At 43.4% G+C, this 23,456-nt stretch overlaps 2 protein-coding genes across 3 annotated transcripts; both read left to right on the top strand.

The window, feature by feature from the left end:
- The first annotated feature begins 377 nt into the window (after positions 1-377).
- LOC139564151 (cathepsin K-like) lies at positions 378-9,088 on the top strand. Of its 2 annotated transcripts, XM_071383377.1 has the most exons (9): positions 425-534; positions 1,768-1,842; positions 3,077-3,203; positions 4,010-4,132; positions 5,093-5,245; positions 6,041-6,259; positions 7,937-8,102; positions 8,248-8,356; positions 8,483-9,088. In XM_071383377.1, exons 2-9 carry the CDS (start codon positions 1,769-1,771, stop codon positions 8,580-8,582), a joined length of 1,071 nt encoding a protein of 356 aa, XP_071239478.1. In that variant the 5' UTR covers positions 425-534; position 1,768; the 3' UTR covers positions 8,583-9,088. The 2 variants fall into 2 exon arrangements, with proteins under 2 accessions (XP_071239476.1, XP_071239478.1); XM_071383375.1 differs by lacking the exon at positions 1,768-1,842 and having other exon boundaries at positions 378-534.
- A 782-nt stretch (positions 9,089-9,870) lies between these two features.
- Positions 9,871-23,373, top strand: LOC139564646 (cathepsin S-like). The gene is made up of 8 exons (XM_071384358.1): positions 9,871-10,022; positions 10,835-10,959; positions 11,418-11,540; positions 12,198-12,350; positions 14,549-14,773; positions 14,935-15,100; positions 15,317-15,419; positions 22,896-23,373. The coding sequence occupies exons 2-8, from the start codon at positions 10,837-10,839 to the stop codon at positions 22,993-22,995; spliced, it is 993 nt and encodes a 330-aa protein (XP_071240459.1). The 5' UTR covers positions 9,871-10,022; positions 10,835-10,836; the 3' UTR covers positions 22,996-23,373.
- Positions 23,374-23,456: the final 83 nt, after the last annotated feature.

The raw sequence follows: 23,456 nt of genomic DNA, 5'->3' as shown, positions 1-23,456 counted from the left end.
AATTTTACCTCTGATTTACAGCATGCCTAGAATTATTTTGCATTACTCCATTAAGTAATTTACAACGTAGGCTCATTCTGAAATAAGAAATATTATACACATATTTAGTTGTTTGATATACAATCATTAATTTTCTTTTTTTTTCTCCTGAATCTTCTAAATATACAGTAAGAGGATACTGCTTGCCTACATCTTTTAATTCAAATAATCGTCATACGCTTGTTATAAACATATGCGATTGAGATAAATGTTTGCAATGAATAAAGGACTATTGCAATGTTAAATATTGACTTTGAAGTTAGAGACGCTCCTGAAATCTGACACCTGACATCATCTGGCTGGCTCCTTTAGATGAGCGATTCCAGATGTAATTCCCCTTTACTGAAACTTTTCCCCCTCCTAAACTCCGAGCTCCCGTCGCACTTCCTCAAACTCCAGACTATATAACTACTCACACAGCGACCTACTTCATCGCAGGGAAACAACTGGTCAAAGGAATTCATCCGACACCTTCTCTCCAAATCTACAACCAAGGTAGAATTTGCCAACTCCCCATTTTTTCTATTTCTTAAATCGGCAAACTTTTGATGTTGCCTTTATGCCTACATTATTTTTTACACTGTCATTTTGTAGAACTATGTTCATTAGAACTTTCAGTTTCACTTGGGATTTTATGTTTCCATAAAACAATTTACCACATCGAAGGAGTTAATTAAAAATAACATTGGTAATCACTGCGTTTTGACAAATAGTAGGATTCGTTTGTTTTATAGCGAAAACATTGCAGAGCAGTGATGTGATTATAAGTGTACTTACTATATATGCTGTTTGCAACAAATGCACTTTGGTCATGGTGTAGCCAAACAGTTATCATATAAATGAAACTGTTCATCGAGTTAATTATGAAACCTTTATAGCCTGTATAGCCTACATTAATTTATAGCACCATGAAACAATGGGAATATTAGACATTGAGTAAACCATTAGTTGCTAGCATTATTACTGTGCAGCAAAGGTTTATACAGTAACATGAAGTTCCCTATGAATGATCTGAGGAATTTCCCATAGAACATAGAGGTACTGTCTTTTGTTATGTTACCACTTAATAATGAGGCGGAGCCAGAAAAATATGAATTGAAACTCAATGTACTTCAGCTCTCTTATGTATGTTATGTTGTCAGTATGAAAGTCAACATCCATTTCTGTATTTGTACTGTAATTAGTGTCCATCTTTGGTATTGCCTAGACCAGCCTTTCTTAAAGTATGGGTCGTGACCCGAAGTGGGTCGCTGACCTGTTAATGGTGGATCGCGACGTGTCAGAGTAAATTTATAATTATTTCATTAATTACTGGAATTGATTTGGCCAAGTGCATCTGCGTGTGCTTCGCGGTGTACTGGGTATTTTTTTCTGCAGTTTTCTTGAAGATCACTGGGTATTTTTTTCTGCAGTTTTCTTGAAGATCACTCCGCGACACACACGATGCAGCGCTGTCGTTCAGCTGCAGATTATGCGCTGTCAGCCACTGTCTTGTTATTCCCACTCGCCATCATTCACCGCTATCATCGAATGGAGTCATGCTAGCAACAAGTTCTGACTGAGCTCAGTTGTCATGAAACGCACATACAGCGATGAGTTTCTCTCTCTTTCATACAAACTTATAACGAGGAGCGCCCACAATGTGTTTTGTGTGTGGAAGTGCTTAGTAATGAGTCTCTCATAACGAACAAATTAATAAAACGACACGTCCTGACCAAACATCCACAGCATGATGGTAAACCCAGGGAGTTCTTTCAGAACAGGGCAGAATGCTTCAGGAAACAGTGCTTCGACAGTGGAAAAGTAAGTCAGCTAGCATGGCATTGTTGTCATTTTATAACAGGTGATGATAAGCAGACATAAGGGAGTACTAACTAACTCTCATAGTAGTAGATGTGAATTTCTCTTTCAAACAATCCCCTGGACTTGTACACAGCTAATAGCTAACATTCACCAAAGCAAGCTAGCTACTGATAGTGCAACCCTAGTAACAGTACAGATGAAGATGAAAAATTATCAGGCCTACTGTACATCTTACTGTAGAAATTATTGTTGGAAACTAGTCTAGGTTGGAACTGTTGCTGTTAAAATACAATAATAATTTGTATTCTTAACTGGAATAAACGGATTGAAACGAGATGCTTTTTGAGGCAAACACACTCACAGTTCTGGGTTGTTCATCTACAACAGGAAGCAGTCTCCTGCCTGACTGAGAAAGCAGTAGATGTTCTGGTCCAGTTTGGCACCACATACCTATGCGAGTCAGGGTCCTCAACTGTGACATACTTAAAAATCAAGTACAGAAACAGTTTCAAGGCTGAGCATGACCTCAGTGTTACACTGTCAAGACATGCTCTCATTAGGACTGTGTGTGTGTGTGTGTTTTCTGGTCTACATCTGTGTGATGTGATCAATCAGTTTATTCCAGTTGAGAATAAAAAATATTTATTGTATTTTAACAGCAACAGTTCCAATCCAGACTTTCTTTCAACAATGATTTCTACAGTAAGATGTACAGTAGGCCTGATCATTTTTCATCTGTACTGTTGCTTAGGGTTGCACTCTCAAAAACTGAGCCTGTGTGTGTGTTCTGTTATTCATCTGTGATGTGATCAATCAGTTTATTCCAGTTAGAATTCAAATTATTTATTGTATTTTAGCAGCAACAGTTCCAACCTAGACAGATATGTAAGAGTGTTTTTAATGGAGGAAAATAAACATCAATATATATTTATATGGATATTTAATTCCATTGTTATTTGTTTTTGTCTATATTGCGTTTGTTTTAGGCATAATTGCAATGAAATGTACCAATATTTATGTATAGTTGCATATTTTCCTAAGCTTGGGTACCAGGAAAACACAGAATTTCTCATTTGGGTCCCAGGCTGAAAAAGTTTAAGAACCCCTGGTCTAGACTCTTAGGTGCTGCCGCAATATGTAAATGTAGAAATATAATGCAATGATCTAATTTTCTTTATCAATGTAATATGTATTATACATCAATGACTAAAGCAGCCCTTTTGTCTTTTCCCAGAATGCTGCTGTGTGGTTGTGTACTGTTGCTCTTGGGCTCAGTCCTAGCCCATCCCCTGAATGAGATGTCACTGGACGCACAGTGGGACTCCTGGAAGACCACCCACCTGAGAGAGTACAACGGCCTGGTGAGTGTCTGTCTTTCTGGCTGCCTGGCTAACTACTCACATTTATGCAGTGCTTTTTGTTTAAATTCTGCCCATTCCTCCTCCTAAAGTTAGCAATTACAGAACGATTACCTCAACCTTGGATAGCAAATATTTATGATGTTTCTTATTTGCTTTGATGGTGAAAAATGCTTTTGAATATCAAAACTATTCATCATTATGCAATTTGTTACAATATAGTGTTTCACTTATACGTATAAGAACAATGTTATCTTTAAGTCAATAGTTTACAAACTATTGTGGAAAACTTCTGTATGTGTTGTTCGCACTTGAAATGTTTTGTTATGATACCTGGCAAGCAAGAAAAGCAGGAAACATGAGAACCAATCCTCCGTTCAGAATTTCAACTTCCTTGTTTTTACAGTAAAGAGTTATCAGCCAAGCTGTTAGGAACACAAGTATTTCAGTGCTATAAGATAACTTGACCTTATAAGACTATGTTTGGGCCTCACTGCTTCAGGATGTGTGTGTCCCACAATTTGCGGTCAGCACATTCCTCAGCAGTCAGCAGAAAACACAGAACAGCACTTTTTCCCCTACTACATCCAGCTTTGAAGCATCATTCCTCACACACTGTAATGAGTGATCGAAGGCTCTGTAAAGAGTTGACAATAAATATTTTCCTAACTACCTTTCACCTCCACCATTTTGTGTCTATATGAACCAGTTCAGTTGCACTGTGGAGACTGTGAGCACAGGGACCAAAGAACACATGAAAGGCCAGCTGTATGATTGACAGTCGTGTTTTGTTGATGTTTTCATGGAAGGGGGAGGAGGTGATCCGTAGAACCATCTGGGAGAAGAACATGCGTCTGATCGAAGCCCACAATGAGGAGGCCGCTCTGGGCATTCACTCGTACGAGCTGGGCATGAACCACCTGGGAGACATGGTGAGTTAGTGAGCCACATCCTCTATGGGCGTTTTTTGTTGTTGTTGCATACATGGAGAAAAAGCACACCAAAAAGGGAGGGTCTGAAAAGGGTCTAAGTAACTCCATGTGGAAACATACTTCTGGAATGATATGTCAGCGGGAAACTATTTTGTGTTTGCTGTCCTCGGTTATACTTTCTAATCAGTGTCTCCCTACTGTCCACGACTTATCATTTTGGGTAAGTGTTTCAAATAGGAGAATGTCCCACAGGTTTTATTTATGGTTTTATTTCACAAACAAGATCAAGCACAGGACAGAGTAGTGACTTTTATCTGATGCAGACAGAGCACAGTCATCTGTGTTTTTACTCATGCAATGGCCTACTGATTAAAAGGGAGGGTGTTAGGTTAGTGACCATTAAATCTACCCCTAGCTGTGACATGCATGTCAGGTTGGGTCATGAGTGATGACTGTGTTAGCGGGAGACTTGAACTCCTTGAACGGGCTGTAGATTAAAATGGTAGGGAAAAGCAACCTGATATATAGCTGCTTGGCTTTTACTGCTTGGCTTCTATGCCACTCATTAATGCTTTGTCCATTTATTATCCATCGGAGTACCCAGAGATCCGTTCATCTGAATGTCAGTTTAACTTCTATATTGAGATACGCTGTAAATAAAATAAGGATGTATAGTACTTCCAGTTTTACAGAGACTAGCAGTAACCTAACATGTTTCAGCACTCGTACTCGTGTCAGGGCATGGTGGGTTTAGAATTATGTCAAATGTGTCTGTTTAAAAAAAAATATATATGTATTTCATGATCTCCAATGGGATTAATAAGCCATTGATCTATCTATGTGATAACTGCTGGACTATAAACATGGAAACACATATCCCTACTTATAGTGGGTAAATGGGTCATAGTCTATTGCTATGCATGCATAATTCCCTCATCCTCATTCCTCTCCTCTCCCCAGACATCAGAGGAGATAGTTGCGAAGCTTACTGGCCTTCAGGTGCCCATGAACAGGAACCGTAGCAACACCTGGATCCCTGGCAACAATGTGGTGAAGCTCCCCAGGTCCATCGACTACCGCAAGAAGGGCATGGTGACCCCAGTCAAGAACCAGGTTAGAGGATGCGAACAACAAAGAGCTGTCACTCAAGTCCAGTGTTTCCCCTAGATGTATTTCTTATTTCCTAGATTTGTTGCACCAAAATGTTCAATCAAGCTTAATTGAGGCCAAAATAATGGTTTTAGGTCGAGAGCAACAGTCTAGGCGGGGTGCCATCTGAAAATGTTTAGGGGAAACACTGGGTTATAAGGAACTGATTTCATATTCCTCTTTGCTTTCAGTCAGTTAAGTCAGGCCTCTTTGTTTTCATGAGGTAGAAAATGATCACAGTTACAGTACAGTCACGTAACCTGTCTAGAACAATAAAAACCCATGGTTTGTCTAATTGACTTAGACAAGTAAAGAATGTGTTTGATCATGAAAGGTAATTACTCATTATGATCTAATTGGACACTAAGGCATTATTTATTATTTATGTAAACATGGAATTTAGTTAAGTGGTACATTAAGTACCCAGGCTGAAATGTGGAGTACATCTTTGCTACCAGGGAACACTAGGAGATTAGCCCTAGATTTATACCATTCATCTAATGAACATTAGGTCACTTTACATGAGCACTAATAGTCTGTGGTATCACCAAAGAGCTGTCAGGTTCAGGGGGGATGTGATAGATAGTGAGGCGTAAGTGCAGTATGTCTACCCTCTAGTGGTGAATAAGATAACTACAGAAGTTCTGAGGCCAGACGAAAAGGGCCTTTGACTCTCTGTCAAAGTGTACCACCTTATGGACAAATTGGAGAAGGCAGCTCTGACAGCTCTGTAAATGTTTTATGTCCTCTCTTTCTCAGCTCTCCTGTGGCTCCTGCTGGGCCTTCAGCTCTGCTGGGGCCCTGGAGGGCCAGCTGGCAAAGACCACAGGCAAACTGATAGACCTCAGCCCCCAGAACCTGGTGGACTGTGTCACTGAGAACAATGGCTGTGGTGGAGGCTACATGACCAACGCCTTCGAATACGTTGAGGAAAACGGAGGCATCGACACAGAGGAGGCTTACCCTTACCTTGGCCAGGTAGGGGCATGGTTTCGCTGACATTGAAACAGAATGTGACTGTCGTTTTAGTTGTTCGCCAAACAGCTGTTTTAGTTTGTTGAAATTACATTTTCAGTCAGCGTTTTCTTACAACACGTCAGGTGAGTTGGAATGTGCTGGATGACATTTGCAGTTTCTGATTGAGCTATCACATCACATGCTCTTTAACCAAAACAAGCTAATAATCACATGCGGTTAACCAAAAAGTGCTAAAATGTATTTTTTGGGCCAATTCCGGGAAGTGGTGACGTCCATGGTCTTATGTATTCTCCAATGGCCTAACTACAAACAACACAAATACTCGGCTCACTTCCATATTTTTTTGTAATTTGCTTGCATGTAAAAAAACATAACACTCATGCAATTCTTTCTTTACCACTTCTGTAGTTGTCCACATTTTCCTATGATATATAGAACACACCACTACCAAGGTGCTATGAAAGTAATTTGTCATTTGCTAGCAATGTACAGTAGTAACATAGCACCAAGACCAGCTATAGTGTAAAGTCAGTAGGCCTGATCACCAACAACAATGAGACAGCCTACAGGGAGGGTGTAGGTATTCGTACGGCGTGGTGCCATTTAAACAACCTCTCCCTCAACGTTAGCAAAACAAAGGAGCTGATTGTGGACTTCAAGAGAAACCAGGCTGGACACGCCACCATCCCCATCAACAGGGCCACCGTGGCGACGGTCTGCCGTGGAGACGGTCATCTCAGAGAACCTGAAATGGTCTAACCACACGAACACCGTAGTGAAGAAAGCAGCGACTCTTCAACCTCAGGATACTGAAGAACTTCACAGTGTTCTACAGAAGCACCATCGAGAGCATACTGTCGGGCTGCATCACAGCATGGTACGGCAACTCCACCACCCCGGACCACAAGGCTGTTCAGAGGGTGATACGTGCAGCCAAACACACCATTGGGTGCACATTGCCTGCCCTACAGGACACCTACAACACCAGGTGTCTCAGGAAGGCCAAGAAGATCAGGGACCCCAGCCATCCAAGCCACGCCCTATTCTCCCCACTTCAATCACTCAGACGCGGACAGTACAGAAGCATCATGGCAAAAACTGAAAGACTGGCCAATAGCATCAGGCTGCTGAATAGCCACCACTACTAGTCAGCTACCTGCTCCCTCACCCCTGTTACTCCCCCCATGGACATCCCCCCACACCCTCAACTCTCACTTACCTTACCTGCTACTCCCCCTATGGACATTCTTTCTCCTGCTGCTCCCACCCTAACGGATTTTACTCTGCCCCCACCCCAACGACATTCATCACTGTTGCAGTTGTTAATATGTATATTATAACTTTTGGGTTTTCATTTCACCAATGATCATGATGCTGCTCCCACTGTGGTCATTCTACCCCCCCCCCCCCCCCCCAACAGTCTTTACACTGCCTCCACCCCAATGGACATTTATTTATTCATCACTGCCACGGTTGTTATTATGTATATAGTGCTATTTCTAATGTTTTTATAACCATTTTCATTATTTTATTTCACTAGTCCTGCATGATGGAGCTCACAGCCTAAGATTTTCACTTTACCTTGCAACCACACCTGCAACCCTGTACATGTGACTATTAAACTATCAGAATCTGAATCATAAATAAACCAATCCATGTCTACCACTCTGTCTACAGGATGAGCAGTGTGCCTACAACGCGTCTGGCGTGGGTGCTCAGTGTCGCGGGTTCAAGGAGATCCCTGAGGGAGACGAGCAGGCACTGACCAAGGCTGTAGCCAAAGTGGGGCCTGTGGCTGTGGGCATCGATGCCACCCTCTCCAGCTTCCAGTTCTACCAGAGAGGTGAGTGACATTCTGCCTCCAAGAACCATGGATAGAATAATCAACCACTTGTAGTGGTTTAACACACGACACATGCCAGTAGACTTCTAAAGCGCTTCTCTTAAAGCTTGTTGAAGCTCATTCCTTTACATTGTCATTTACTCAGGTGTGTACTACGATCCCAACTGCAACAAGGATGACATCAACCACGCCGTGCTTGCAGTGGGCTATGGACAAACTGCCAAGGGTGAGAAATTCTGGATCGTCAAGAACAGGTGGGTCACAATGCACTGGGCTTATTCAATGGCATCAGGTAACACGTTTCACACTGTTGACTTGAAATGAATTTTTTCTAAATCACGATTCATTCTCTCCCCCCCCCCCCCCCCCCTCTCTAACAGCTGGAGCGAGAGCTGGGGCAAACAGGGCTACATCATGATGGCACGTAACCGTGGGAATGCGTGTGGCATTGCCAACCTGGCCAGTTACCCCATCATGTGAACACCAAGCGGCAGAGGGCACCATAGAGGCAGGGAAGCCAAACCACATATCAATGACTACACCCAATACAGAAAATAACACTATCTTTCTGGAATAGCACATTCATATAGTCTGGAGGTTTGGGTATCCCAGAGTTTTTTTGCAACCTACTCAAGTCTTAGTGTTATATCTTCAAACTGCCAGACTCAATTGTAGTCTGATCTACAGTGGAACAACTGTGATTGTGATGAGGAATGTGTGTAGTGCACAGCATTTACATAGGTTGTATTCAGTGTGTCAGGTCAGGTAACATTGCTGTGCAATGGGAGTTTTGTCTCACTTTCCTGTCAATACAAAAATGGCTTAAACTTAGTAAATGTAAGTGTATGTTGATCAAGATTGCTCCTGGTGGGTTTTTTGATGATGTTGACTTTTATTTTATTGTTCAGCACTTTTACACCAAATTCTGATGATTGAATTGTAACATTGTTTTCTATTAAATGGAATAAAAGTTGATTCATTTGAAATGTGAGTGTGTGTGCCTGTAAATTCCCCCATTGAAGGGAAGAGAAGTGAAAGAAAGAAAGAAAGAAAGACAAACTGAAAAAGGAAGATTAAGGTTCCTGAGGTTTTTAGCTATATTAAGTATCTCAAATCAAATACCACTCAGTGTACCCTTTTGCAGTGCTGTATGTATACATACACAACAATATGAAATAATCATACATGTATTTGTGTTGACTGTGAAATCTGATGATGATGAATACAGTATAGATTAGAAGCCTTCTTGAGGTCTTGAGATAGAGACAATGACAATAAACAGGTGAAAATGTCACATACCAGTTTCATACCAGTAACACCTCTTCCTGCCTCAGACTCGCCCCCTCAAACAACAGACTTCCTGTGATCTAGTCTTAAAATCAGATGAAAGCTCCTGAATAGTTAATGTAGCGTTGATTAAATGTAATGTTTATAAATACACTGATTGCAATGTTTAAAAAAGAGATTGGCAGACTGTTAAGAGCAATGGGCCAGTAACCAAAAGGTTGCTGGTTTGAATCCCTAAGCCAACTAGGTGAAACATCTGTAGATGTGCCCTCAAGCAAGTCACTTAACCCTAATTGTTTATATATTTTAACAAATATTTAAGACCAGTGGGCTGGCTACTAGTCAGTATGATATCTGCCTATATATTTTTATATTTTCCCCCTATCCTTCATAGAAGTCATATACATTCTAATTAAGGGGTCTATAGCATTGTTTTTAAATGCAATGAGAAATAGTATTTTAGCATGGTCAACATAGACATTTATAGATGACACAAAAGAAATGGTCAATGAGGAAGTTCTACCACATGACTTTCACAAATAAATATCAAGCAAGAAAACAGATCCCACTGAAATCAATTGACGCGCCTTGCTCCCTCTGAAGTCATCATCAGGTGCAACCGAGTTTTACAAGGTAAAACGTTTCTCCGTTTTCAGAGCCAGATAGGCTATTTCAAGTTCATAATGTAATTAGCTAGACTCGTTTAATTAGGAATGTTGTTTTAACTTGACCTTATTTAAGCATTTTCATAAAGCATTCGTTTTACTTTCGTTTTTAATATGTCAGTGCAACATTATTTGCTTATAACCATTCATGTATTTATGTTTTCTTCCTTCTGTGAAATTGTCGAATTCCTCTTTTCATTCCAACCTTTTTTGTAACTTGGACAACATCAACATTAATGAGTTGTACAGTTTCATAAACTAGATGATTTCTACTGATAGCCTAGTGGCAAACCTACTGAGATACTTATTTAACTAAATAATAAGCCTACCCAACGACACAATTTGCTTAATTTTTATGAAATGATATAATTTGACCAGTTTTTGGGCTTTCTTTTTCGCAGTAGAGATGGGTTAACAACACCGGTACGTCCGATAGCCTAATCTTGAACACTGAAGCTTCCTATTGAATTTTTCATTTTTCATTTTTCTATATGCAACGTGTTTGTAGAATCTGAGTGATGGAGTTATTTATTTGATCAGCGTTAAAGACTCTTGATCAACAGTTTGTTTGCGCAACAGTTTCAATACCCGTTGATGGTTGGTCTTGTGACAAGCTGACTCATTGTGTATAGGCTACAGTAGTTCCTGTCGCAGTAAACTTATTTGCGCAACTTAAACTTAATTGAGTCACACACTATTACTTCCTTATTTGGATACACAATGAAACAGTACAATATAATTGTCTCCTGGTTGAATAATACTTGTCTATTTTCTGTGCAGGCATGATGTTGTGGAACCTGCTGCTCGCTGTACTATGTGGCACAGCAGTTGCCCTGTTTGACCCAATGCTGGAACAGCACTGGCAGATGTGGAAGAAGACACATGGCAAGAACTACCAGACTGAAGTGAGATGAACCAGCATCGTTACAATATGTTTTGGCTAGGATAAGGCCAAGCTGCTACAATAGTGGCATTTAGACAGGTTCTGTTTGCTGTACAGGTTGAAAGTACCACCACCTTTCCCACATACATTTAAAACATTATTTTTTTAACCTTTATTTAACTTGTCAAGTCAGTTAGGAGCAAATATTTATTTTCAATGACAGCCCAGGAACAGTGGGTTAACTGCCTTGTTCAGGGGCAGAATGACAGATTTTTACCTTGTCAGCTCAGGGATTCGATCTAGCAACCTTTCGGTTACTAGTCCAACGCTCTAACCACTAGGCTACCTGCCACCCCATCTAACTAGCTAGCACTGAATGCATTGTGATTCAACCTGTGTGGTTTACATATTTGAAAGTGTATTGTTTTACAAGTCATTGACTGAGATTGTTCTACCCCTGTGTGTGTGGATACTGTGTAGATTGAGGAGCTGGGCCGAAGGGAGGTCTGGGAGAGGAATCTTCAGCTGATCAGCCTCCACAACCTGGAGGCGTCCATGGACATGCACACCTATGACCTGGGCATGAATCACATGGGGGACATGGTGAGGGCCTCAGGTCACTGACAATGCCAAGGGCCAGTTTGGAACTCTGATATCTGAAATTGTAGGTACATTTAGTACCTACCTTGGCCTGATTCCATAAATGTTTGATAGTGCGTGTATGGAATAGGATTCCAAAAAACGTATGCAGAATATGTGATGCTTTCAGTAGGTATTGCAGTCAGACCTGGTTTACATGAAGGAAGAGTCAAACATTTAGATTTTGACCTACATTACTATTTATTTTGTTGAGTTCCTTTGTCGTTTTTTTCCGGTGTTCGATTTTCTTGGCCAATAGGTGTTGAAATGTTGCTAAACTGGTTTCCTGAAGACAAGACAGTGCGTGCATTCATTCCTAATCTTAGTGATTAATGAGCATGACTGCAAATATACTTCCTTATGCCTCTAGTATGCATAACAAGTGGATAAACCCTTTCATGAGTACGCATCTGATTTGTTTTCTGTAAATACACAAGTAAGAGTATCATCACATTGCACTATGTGCCTTTAAATGTATTTGTTATCCTGTTTCAACGTGCATCTTCCTCCAGTTGATGTAGCCTTGAGTTCATGGGATGGATTTATTATGCTGATTACAGTAAGTGCTCTTTAAATGCTCAGTCTGGTCAACGTGTTGCCACTCTTGTCAACCATTTTCAGACCCAGGAAGAGATTGCCCAGTCTTTTGCCTCATTGCGTGTTCCTGCTGACCTCAAGAGGGAGCCCTCTGCATTTGTAGGATCCTCCGCTGCCCCCATACCTGATACCTTTGACTGGAGAGACAAGGGCTACGTCACTGAAGTCAAAATGCAGGTAATGAGGAACAGCTGCGGTTTGTGTGAACAGATGCGGTCAGTGCGGTTTGTGTCTGCTCCTTTATGTACTGACATGTATGTGTAACTGATAGATGCACACACACACACTGCATGTTAATGTTTTTAAATATACAGTACCAGTCAAAAGTTTGGACACACCTACTCATTCAAGGTTTTCTTTATTTTTACTATTTTCTCATTTGTAAAATAGTATTGAAGACATCAAAACTATGAAATAACACATATCTAATCATGTAGTAACCAAAAAAGTGTTACTTTTTAGATTCTTCAAGGTAGCCACCCTTTGCCTTGATGACAGCTTTCCACACTCTTGGCATTCTATCAACCAGCTTCACCTGGAATGCTTTTCCAACAGTCTTGAAGGAGTTCCCACATTTGCTGAGCACTTGTTGGCTGCTTTTCCTTCAATGCAGTCCAATTCATCCCAAACCATCTCAATTGGGTTGAGGTTGGGTGATTGTGGAGGTCAGGTCATCTGATGCAGCACTCCATCACTCTACTTCTTGGTCAAATAGCCCTTATACAGCCTGGAGGTGTGTTGGGTCATTGTCCTGTTGAAAACAAATGATAGTCCCACTAAGCGCAAACCAGATGGGATGGCGTATCGCTGCAGAATGCTGTGGTAGCCATACTGGTTAAGTGTGCTTTGAATTCTAAATAAATCACTGACAGTGTCACCAGCAAATCCCACTCACACCATCACACCTCCTCCTACCTTCTTCATGGTGGAAACCACACATGCAGAGATCATACGTTCACCTGCTCTACGTCTCACAAAGACATGGCGTTTGGAACCAAAAATATCAAATTTGGACTCATCAGACCAAAGGACAGATTTCCACTGGTCTAATGTCCATTGCTCGTGTTTCTTGGCCCAAGCAAGTCTCTTCTTCTTGTTGGTGTCCTTTAGTAGTGGTTTCTTTGCAGAAATTCGATTATGAAGGCCTGATTCACACAGTCTGTTGAGATGTGTCTCTTACTTGAACTCTGTGAAGCATTTATTTGGGCTGAAATTTCTGAGGCTGGTAACTAATACGCTTATCATCTGCAGCAGAGGTATCTCTGGGTCTTCCTTTCCTGTGGCGGTCCTCATGAGAGCCAGTTTCATCACAGCATTTGATGTTTTTTTCTGTATATCACTACTATTGTACCTTGTCACAACACAACTGATTGGCTCAAACGCATTAAGAAGGAAATAAATTCCACCTGCTAATTGAAATGCATTCCAGGTAACAACCTCATGAAGCTGGTTGAGAGAATGCCAAGAGTGTGCAAAGCTGTCATCAAGGCGAAGGGTGGCTACTTTGAAGAATCTCAAATATAAAATATATTTAGATTTGTTTAACACTTTTTGGGTTACTATATGATTCCATATGTGTTATTTCATAGTTTTGATGTCTTCACTATTATTCTACAATATAGAAAATAGTACAAATAAAGAAAAACCCTGGAATGAGGAGCTGTGTCCAAACTGGCAAATTGTAAAGTCTTTCGTCTGTGTTGGACAGCAGTAAGACTAGCTGTCGTCATTGGCGTCGGCTAATGGGGATCCTAATAAATATATCAAATAACATATGTGTACATGTGTACTGTTGTATGTATATCATAAATTATATGTATTATCTTTTTTAACTACTGGTAAATATCCTTGGGATTAATTAAAGATGTTGTTACAGGATAATAACTGATATCAGGATGTCAGAGCTGTCTCTTTTCAGGTCTTACTTCCTCTGTTTGTTTACTGTAGGCCTCTTCCTTGTTCTCAGTTGTTGAATGAGTTCCTTTTTTGTGAGGTAGTCGTTGGCCTAAGTGCTAGGGTGTGCAAGTTTAAAACCCCTGAATGACAAGCACTGCACGTTTACATAACATGAACATTTCAGTTACACTTTATTGTTCCAGTAAAAGGTTTCTGTATTACATAGTAAAATAATTACTTTTGGGGTACTGTGAGAACTGAATCAAGCACCACTAGGCACTATTTGACACCAAGTTGTGAATTATATTGCACTTTTTCCTTTTAATTATATTGCACGTTTCAGCAAACATTGCTACCACATAATTTATTGTAGATTTAATAATAATGAAACAGTACTGTAAAATAAGGTATTACTAATAGGACGCTCAAATGAACTTTATCCAGGTATTAGATGGGGATTGCTTCTGTCTCGTCCATAGGGCTCCTGTGGATCCTGCTGGGCATTCAGCTCTGTCGGAGCCCTGGAGGGCCAGCTGATGAAGACCACAGGTAAACTGATAGACATCAGCTCCCAGAACCTGGTGGACTGCTCCTCCAAATACGGCAACAAGGGCTGCAATGGTGGCTTCATGAGCCAGGCCTTCCAGTATGTCATCGACAACCAGGGCATTGACTCTGACCAATCCTACCCCTACAAGGGAGTGGTGAGTATAAACTAGTATTAACAGTATTAATAGTGTGTAGCTGGGGTCAGCTGCCCTTGGTAAGTAGCTGCAGTAACTAGCTGGTTGTAGCTTATTTCCCACGCCACATTAGCCTTGTGCAGTAGTATCTGACCCCTTTGTTATCTTGTCTCCCCTGTTAGCAACAACAGTGTAGCTACAACCCTGCTCAGCGTGCTGCAAACTGTTCCAGGTACAGCTTTCTGCCTGAGGGGGATGAGGGGGTACTGAAAGAAGCTCTGGCCACCATCGGACCCATCTCTGTTGCCATTGACGCCACCCGACCTCTTTTTACCTTCTACCGCAGTGGTACGGAAAAACTTCATTTCAACTTCTTGGGTCATTTTTTTTACATTTTAAGGACAGTATGGTCTTGACATTGGTCATGTATATCTAAATCTGAAACAATGTGGCTTTTATTGTGTAATTGTCCACTTTATTGTCAACTGCTGGGCTTTGACTTGTGGAGAAATGCATATATATTGAGGATTGACTTGTCATTGTCCAACCCATGTATCATTGTAGGAGTTTACAATGATCCAACTTGCACAAAGAAGATAAACCATGCTGTCCTTGCTGTGGGGTACGGTACTTTGGACGGGCAGGATTACTGGCTGGTGAAGAACAGGTAAGGGGATTTAGAACTTCACTCAGCGTTTCCATCTTCAAAGCTCCATCTGCTCTTCTGTTGTTCTGTATCTAGATATTTAGTCAAACAGGGCTACTGTTCAGAGCTGAGATGAAAAGATCCTCCAAGTGGACTTAGTATCTAACTTGATTCCCCTTTTCAAACCTCCATCTGCTCCTTTGTTTTATTACAAAAAACAGGACCATGGTGAAGGGTAAAAAGGGAAGTGGAAAGAGAAAGTAAAACTCAAATTGGGCTTTAGACAAATTAACCTTGGTAGTTTGGGAGTTAATGCTATTGTTTATTGTGGGGTTATTCAACCGGGGGTCTGCGGCCCCTTAGCGGTACTGCAGGGGGTCCGCCAAAATAATCATTTTAATATCATTTCCCCCCCCAATGTTTTTATGAATATCTCTAGCACCAACAGAATAAACAACATACTGTTATGCTGGTGAATGAGGACCCAAAAGCGACGTAATAGAAACAGAGTCTTCATTCCAGTCTTAAACAAACAATGATTCTCCTGGATATTATCAAAGGTAAATCCAAAACAGGAAACTGAAATCCTCTCGTCAGTAGAGAGGAACGACTGGAGACGCGACCACAGACTGCAGGTCGCTTCAGGAAGGCACAGGCCGTAGCTGACATAGACACCTGCTCACACGCAGCATCTGAAGAAGGCAAAAACACGACAGGGCGGAACAAGGACACAGAACAGCAAACATCAAACAAGAATCCGACAAGGACAGAAGCGGAAAACAGAGGGAGAAATAGGGACTCTAATCAGAGGGCAAAATAGGGGACAGGTGTGAAAGAGTAAATGAGGTCGTTAGGAGAATGAGAAACAGCTGGGAGCAGGAACGGAACGATAGAGAGAGAGAGCGGGAGAGGGAGAGAGGGAGGAGGAGAGAGAGGGATAGAAAGAGGGAAAGAACCTAATAAGACCAGCAGAGGGAAGCACAGGGACAAGACATGATGATCAAAGACAAAACATGACAGTACCCCCTCACTCACCGAGCGCCTCCTGGCGCACTCGAGGAGGAACCCTGGCGGCAACGAAGGAAATCATCAATCAACGAACGGTCCAGCACGTCCCGAGATGGAACCCAACTCCTCTCCTCAGGACCGTAACCCTCCCAATCCACTAAGTACTGGTGACCACGTCCCCGAGAACGCATGTCCATGATCTTCCGTACCTTGTAAATAGGTGCGCCCTCGACAAGGACGGGGGGGGGGGGGGGGAAGACGAACGGGGGCGCGAAGAAAAGGCTTGACACAAGAGACATGGAAGACAGGGTGGACGCGACGAAGATGTCGCGGAAGAAGCAGTCGCACAGCGACAGGATTGACGACCTGAGAGACACGGAACGGACCAATGAACCGCGGAGTCAACTTGCGAGAAGCTGTCGTAAGGGGAAGGTTACGAGTGGAAAGCCACACTCTCTGACCGCGACAATACCTAGGACTCTTAATCCTACGTTTATTGGCGGCTCTCACAGTCTGCGCCCTGTAACGGCAAAGTGCAGACCTGACCCTCCTCCAGGTGCGCTCACAACGTTGGACAAAAGCCTGAGCGGAGGGAACGCTGGACTCGGCGAGCTGGGACGAGAACAGAGGAGGCTGGTAACCAAGACTACTCTGAAACGGAGATAGCCCGGTAGCAGACGAAGGAAGCGAGTTGTGAGCGTACTCAGCCCAGGGGAGCTGTTCTGCCCAAGACGCAGGGTTTCGAAACGAAAGGCTGCGTAATATGCGACCAATCGACTGATTGGCCCTTTCTGCTTGACCGTTAGACTGGGGATGAAACCCGGAAGAGAGACTGACGGAAGCACCAATCAAACGACAGAACTCCCTCCAAAACTGTGACGTGAATTGCGGGCCTCTGTCTGAAACGGCGTCTAACGGGAGGCCATGAATTCTGAACACATTCTCAATGATGATTTGTGCCGTCTCCTTAGCGGAAGGAAGCTTAGCGAGGGGAATGAAATGTGCCGCCTTAGAGAACCTATCGATAACCGTAAGAATCACAGTCTTCCCCGCAGACGAAGGCAGACCGGTAATAAAGTCTAAGGCGATGTGAGACCATGGTCGAGAAGGAATGGGAAGCGGTCTGAGACGACCGGCAGGAGGAGAGTTACCTGACTTAGTCTGCGCGCAGTCCGAACAAGCAGCCACGAAACGGCGCGTGTCCCGCTCCTGAGTAGGCCACCAAAACCGCTGGCGAATAGAAGCAAGCGTACCCCGAACGCCGGGGTGGCCAGCTAACTTGGCAGAATGAGCCCACTGAAGAACAGCCAGACGAGTAGAGACAGGAACGAACAGAAGGTTACTAGGACAAGCGCGCGGCGACGCAGTGTGAGTGAGTGCTTGCTTTACCTGTCTCTCAATTCCCCAGACAGTCAACCCGACAACACGCCCTTCAGGGAGAATCCCCTCGGGGTCGGTAGAAGCCACAGAAGAACTAAAGAGACGGGATAAGGCATCAGGCTTGGTGTTCTTATTTCCCGGGCGATAGGAAATCACGAACTCGAAACGAGCGAAAAACAACGCCCAACGAGCTTGACGTGCATTAAGTCGTTTGGCAGAACGGATGTACTCAAGGTTCTTATGGTCAGTCCAAACGACAAAAGGGACGGTCGCCCCCTCCAACCACTGTCGCCATTCGCCTATGGCTAAGCGGATGGCGAGCAGTTCGCGGTTACCCACATCATAGTTGCGTTCCGATGGCGACAGGCGATGAGAAAAGTAAGCGCAAGGATGGACCTTATCGTCAGACTGGAAGCGCTGGGACAGAATGGCTCCCACGCCCACCTCTGAAGCGTCAACCTCGACAATGAATTGTTTAGTGACGTCAGGAGTAACAAGGATAGGGGCGGATGTAAAACGCTTCTTGAGGAGATCAAAAGCTCCCTGGGCGGAACCGGACCACTTAAAGCAAGTCTTGACAGAAGTCAGAGCTGTGAGAGGGGCAGCCACTTGACCGAAATTACGAATGAAACGCCGATAGAAATTAGCGAAACCGAGAAAGCGCTGTAACTCGACACGTGACTTAGGAACGGGCCAATCGCTGACAGCCTGGACCTTAGCGGGATCCATCTGAATGCCTTCAGCGGAAATAACAGAACCGAGAAATGTGACAGAGGAGACATGAAAGGCGCACTTCTCAGCCTTCACGTAGAGACAATTCTCTAAAAGGCGCTGGAGTACACGTCGAACGTGCTGAACATGAATCTCGAGTGACGGTGAAAAAATCAGGATATCGTCAAGGTAAACGAAAACAAAGATGTTCAGCATGTCTCTCAGTACATCATTAACTAATGCCTGAAAGACAGCTGGAGCATTAGCGAGACCGAACGGCAGAACCCGGTATTCAAAATGCCCTAACGGAGTGTTAAACGCCGTTTTCCACTCGTCCCCCTCTCTGATGCGTACGAGATGGTAAGCGTTACGAAGGTCCAACTTAGTAAAGAACCTGGCTCCCTGCAGAATCTCGAAGGCTGACGACATAAGGGGAAGCGGATAACGATTCTTAACCGTTATGTCATTCAGCCCTCGATAATCCACGCAGGGGCGCAGAGTACCGTCCTTCTTCTTAACAAAGAAAAACCCCGCTCCGGCGGGAGAGGAAGAAGGCACCACGGTACCGGCGTCGAGAGAAACAGACAGATAATCCTCGAGAGCCTTACGTTCGGGAGCCGACAGAGAGTATAGTCTACCCCGAGGGGGAGTGGTCCCCGGAAGGAGATCAATACAACAATCATACGACCGGTGAGGAGGAAGAGAGTTGGCTCTGGACCGACTGAAGACCGTGCGTAGATCATGATATTCCTCCGGCACTCCTGTCAAATCACCAGGTTCCTCCTGAGTAGAGGGGACAGAAGAAACAGGAGGGATAGCAGACATTAAACACTTCACATGACAAGAAACGTTCCAGGATAGGATAGAATTACTAGACCAATTAATAGAAGGATTATGACATACTAGCCAGGGATGACCCAAAACAACAGGTGTAAAAGGTGAACGAAAAATCAAAAAGGAAATGGTCTCACTGTGGTTACCAGATACTGTGAGGGTTAAAGGTAGTGTCTCACATCTGATACTGGGGAGAGGACTACCATCTAAGGCGAACATGGGCGTGGGCTTCCCTAACTGTCTGAGAGGAATGTCATGTTTCCGAGCCCATGCTTCGTCCATAAAACAACCCTCAGCCCCAGAGTCTATCAAGGCACTGCAGGAAGCAGCCGAACCGGTCCAGCGTAGATGGACCGACAAGGTAGTACAGGATCTTGATGGAGAGACCTGAGTAGTAGCGCTCACCAGTAGCCCTCCGCTTACTGATGAGCTCTGGCTTTTACTGGACATGACATGACAAAATGTCCAGCAGAACCGCAATAGAGACAAAGGCGGTTGGTGATTCTCCGTTCCCTCTCCTTAGTCGAGATGCGAATACCTCCCAGCTGCATGGGCTCAGTCTCTGAGCCGATGGGAGGAGATGGTTGAGATGCGGAGAGGGGAAACACCGTTAACGCGAGCTCTCTTCCACGAGCTCGGTGACGAAGATCTACCCGTCGTTCTATGCGGATGGCGAGTGCAATCAAAGAGTCCACGCTGGAAGGAACCTCCCGGAAGAGAATCTCATCCTTAACCTCAGCGTGGAGTCCCTCCAGAAAACGAGCGAGCAACGCCGGCTCGTTCCAGTCACTGGATGCAGCAAGAGTGCGAAACTCTATAGAGTAATCCGTTATGGATCGATCACCTTGACATAGGGAAGCCAGGGCCCTGGAAGCCTCCTTCCCAAAAACTGAACGATCAAAAACCCGTATCATCTCCTCCTTAAAGTTCTGATAAACGTTAGAACACTCAGCCCTTGCCTCCCAGATAGCTGTGCCCCACTCCCGAGCCCGACCAGTAAGGAGTGATATGACGTAAGCGATCCGAGCTCTCTCTCCTGAGTATGTGTTGGGCTGGAGAGAGAACACAATATCACACTGGGTGAGAAAGGAGCGACACTCAGTGGGCTGCCCAGAGTAACATGGTGGGTTATTAACCCTAGGTTCCGGAGACTCGGAAGACCAGGAAGTAGCTGGTGGCACGAGACGAAGACTCTGAAACTGTCCTGAGAGATCGGAGACATGAGCGGCCAGGGTCTCAACGGCATGACGAGCAGCAGACAATTCCTGCTCGTGTCTGCCGAGCATTGCTCCCTGGATCTCGACGGCAGTGTTGCGAGAATCCGTAGTCGCTGGGTCCATTCTTGGTCGGATTCTTCTGTTATGCTGGTGAATGAGGACCCAAAAGCGACGTAATAGAAACAGAGTCTTTATTCCAGTCTTAAACAAACAATGATTCTCCTGGATATTATCAAAGGTAAATCCAAAACAGGAAACTGAAATCCTCTCGTCAGTAGAGAGGAACGACTGGAGACGCGACCACAGACTGCAGGTCGCTTCAGGAAGGCACAGGCCGTAGCTGACATAGACACCTGCTCACACGCAGCATCTGAAGAAGGCAAAAACACGACAGGGCGGAACAAGGACACAGAACAGCAAACATCAAACAAGAATCCGACAAGGACAGAAGCGGAAAACAGAGGGAGAAATAGGGACTCTAATCAGAGGGCAAAATAGGGGACAGGTGTGAAAGAGTAAATGAGGTCGTTAGGAGAATGAGAAACAGCTGGGAGCAGGAACGGAACGATAGAGAGAGAGAGCGGGAGAGGGAGAGAGGGAGGAGGAGAGAGAGGGATAGAAAGAGGGAAAGAACCTAATAAGACCAGCAGAGGGAAGCACAGGGACAAGACATGATGATCAAAGACAAAACATGACACATACCTACTGTAGAAAAGAGGAGAATATCTTATTTCTACACTGAACAAAAATAAAAACGAAACATGCAACAATTTAAAAGGTTTTACTGAGTTACAATTCATATAAGGAAATCAGTCAATTTAAATAAATTCCTTAGGCCCTGATCTATGAATTTCACATGACTAGGAATGCAGATATGCATCTGTTGGTCACAGATACCTTAAAAAAAGGTAGGGGAATGGAAACCAGTCTGTATCTGGTGTGACCACAATTTCTCTTGTATTTTTGTTCAATTTAATAATGTCAACTTTATCTCTTAACTCCTAATATTGACCAAATTACTCTGATTGGAGCCAATTACACTCACTGGAGTATCGAACATAGGCTTTGAAAAAGCTCCCGCGAATAGGCTACCAGTACGGCAAGTGCCGCTGGCTGATGCTTAGCTGACTAAACTCAACTCCACGGTGAAGGAGGTTTCTGATTAACACCACCAACGGAGTTGAGCAGAGAACAGGCTTTGGGGAATTTAAGCACTGACTACATCTATTTGCCCAAGGTCAATACTTCAAAAATTTTAATTATGAAACGCTTACCTTGTACCTAGCTATGTTTGTCCTCTGTAGTTGTGTGTCTTTCTTTGTTTGATGAAATCCATATTTTATTCTATAAATATTAATCAAATACAACCACTGACTGTTTTCTCGAAGATGGCAACTTAGCGTGAATGTGCATGTGCCAGTTGAGTCTCAGATGAAGTAGGCCTAGGTCTACAAATGCTCATTTCCAATCCAATTGCACAATCTAGGCCACATCATCGGGGATTCAATTGGCACATGCACATTCAAGCTGAGTTGCCATCTTCGAGAAACAGAAACGAGCAAACAGTCGGTGGTTGTATTTGATTAACATTAATTGAAAAAGGAAGTCCCACAACTACAGAGGACGAACATAGGTACAAGGTAAGCGTTTCATAATTGACTTTTTTTTTAAAGTATTGACCTTGAGCGAATCAATGTAGTCGGAGCTGAATTTCACAAAGCCTGGTCTCTGCTCAACTCCGTTGGTGGAGTTTATCAGAAACTTCCTTTACCATGGAGTTGAGTTTAGTCAGCTAGCTGCTGGTAAACTTTCTTGACTTGGACATACATGGCTGGCTAACCTTTGTTTAACCAGCTAAATAGCTGCTCTTAGCGAAAATGTGTTTAGAGTTACCTTTCTAGCTAATAGGCAATGTTAGAGTTTACATTTCCTCTTACAATTCTAATGTGGGGAGGTCAAAATACTGAAAAACGATCTACCAAATCTATTCCATTATGATTCACCTGATGATAAGACAAGACAGGTGATTTATTTTGTTACTAACGTATGATGGGGTCCCTGGGTCGCCGGTTTGCCTGGGAGGGGGTCCCTGGGTCTCCGGTTTGCCTGGGAGGGGGTCCCTGGGTCGCCGGTTTGCCTGGGAGGGGGTGCCTGGGTCGCCGGTTTGCCTGGGAGGGGGTCCCTGGGTCGCCGGTTTGCCTGGGAGGGGGTCCCTGGGTCGCCGGTTTTCCTTGGGAGGTGGTGCCTTGGCAAGAAAACCTAGACCCCTAGTTTATTGAGTATTGATGTTCATTGGAAATATGTTTCAATCTATGTTTCAATATCTTCAATCTCACCCTCTGTCTAGCTGGAGCTTATCGTGGGGAGACCAGGGATATATACGGATGTCACGCAACAAGGACAACCAGTGTGGCATCGCCTTGTATGGGTGCTACCCTGTCATGTAACTCCTGCCAATCAAAGTGGCCTAACTGGAAAAGCTGAGCCCTTTTATTAATTTAATGTAATTCATTTTTACTTCCTCCATTGTTTTAGTGTTGTTTCTACCATTTCACTTTCTATCACTTTCTGTCTATATAGACAGTACTTCTTAAGAAGTGTTTTTACAAATCATGTATAAGTCAAATGTGATTATCTACATTATCACTGTAGCCAGCATCCAGGGGGTGTACTGTACATCAAGCTGCCTCACGCTACAGACACAGGAGATAGGCTCCTGCTCCTATGAGCTGTTCTGGCTCGCACACGCCAAGGGTCGTGCAAGGCTACATACTTACTTAAATCAAAGTATATTTTGTCATCAAATAAATATAACTTTTAAAGAACTGATTTGAATTGAATTAATACTTCTACCTCCAAACTGTAGTGACTGTAAATTGCAATGTGTGTTTATTTCCATTTCCTCAGT

The sequence above is a fragment of the Salvelinus alpinus genome, chromosome 35, assembly GCF_045679555.1.
Source record: "Salvelinus alpinus chromosome 35, SLU_Salpinus.1, whole genome shotgun sequence".
Taxonomy (NCBI): domain Eukaryota; kingdom Metazoa; phylum Chordata; class Actinopteri; order Salmoniformes; family Salmonidae; genus Salvelinus; species Salvelinus alpinus.
This window is presented reverse-complemented; position numbering and strand designations above follow the sequence as displayed.

Excerpts from the sequence above, each read along its gene's own strand:
- LOC139564151 (XM_071383377.1), top strand. The coding sequence starts at position 1,769 with ATGATGGTAAACCCAGGGAGTTCTTTCAGAACAGGGCAGAATGCTTCA. Across the intron at positions 5,246-6,040 it reads TGACCCCAGTCAAGAACCAG|CTCTCCTGTGGCTCCTGCTG; the intron begins GTTAGAGGATGC and ends TCTCTTTCTCAG. Across the intron at positions 8,357-8,482 it reads TTCTGGATCGTCAAGAACAG|CTGGAGCGAGAGCTGGGGCA; the intron begins GTGGGTCACAAT and ends CCTCTCTAACAG.
- LOC139564646 (XM_071384358.1), top strand. The coding sequence starts at position 10,837 with ATGATGTTGTGGAACCTGCTGCTCGCTGTACTATGTGGCACAGCAGTT. Across the intron at positions 14,774-14,934 it reads CCTACCCCTACAAGGGAGTG|CAACAACAGTGTAGCTACAA; the intron begins GTGAGTATAAAC and ends CTCCCCTGTTAG. Across the intron at positions 15,420-22,895 it reads TACTGGCTGGTGAAGAACAG|CTGGAGCTTATCGTGGGGAG; the intron begins GTAAGGGGATTT and ends CCCTCTGTCTAG.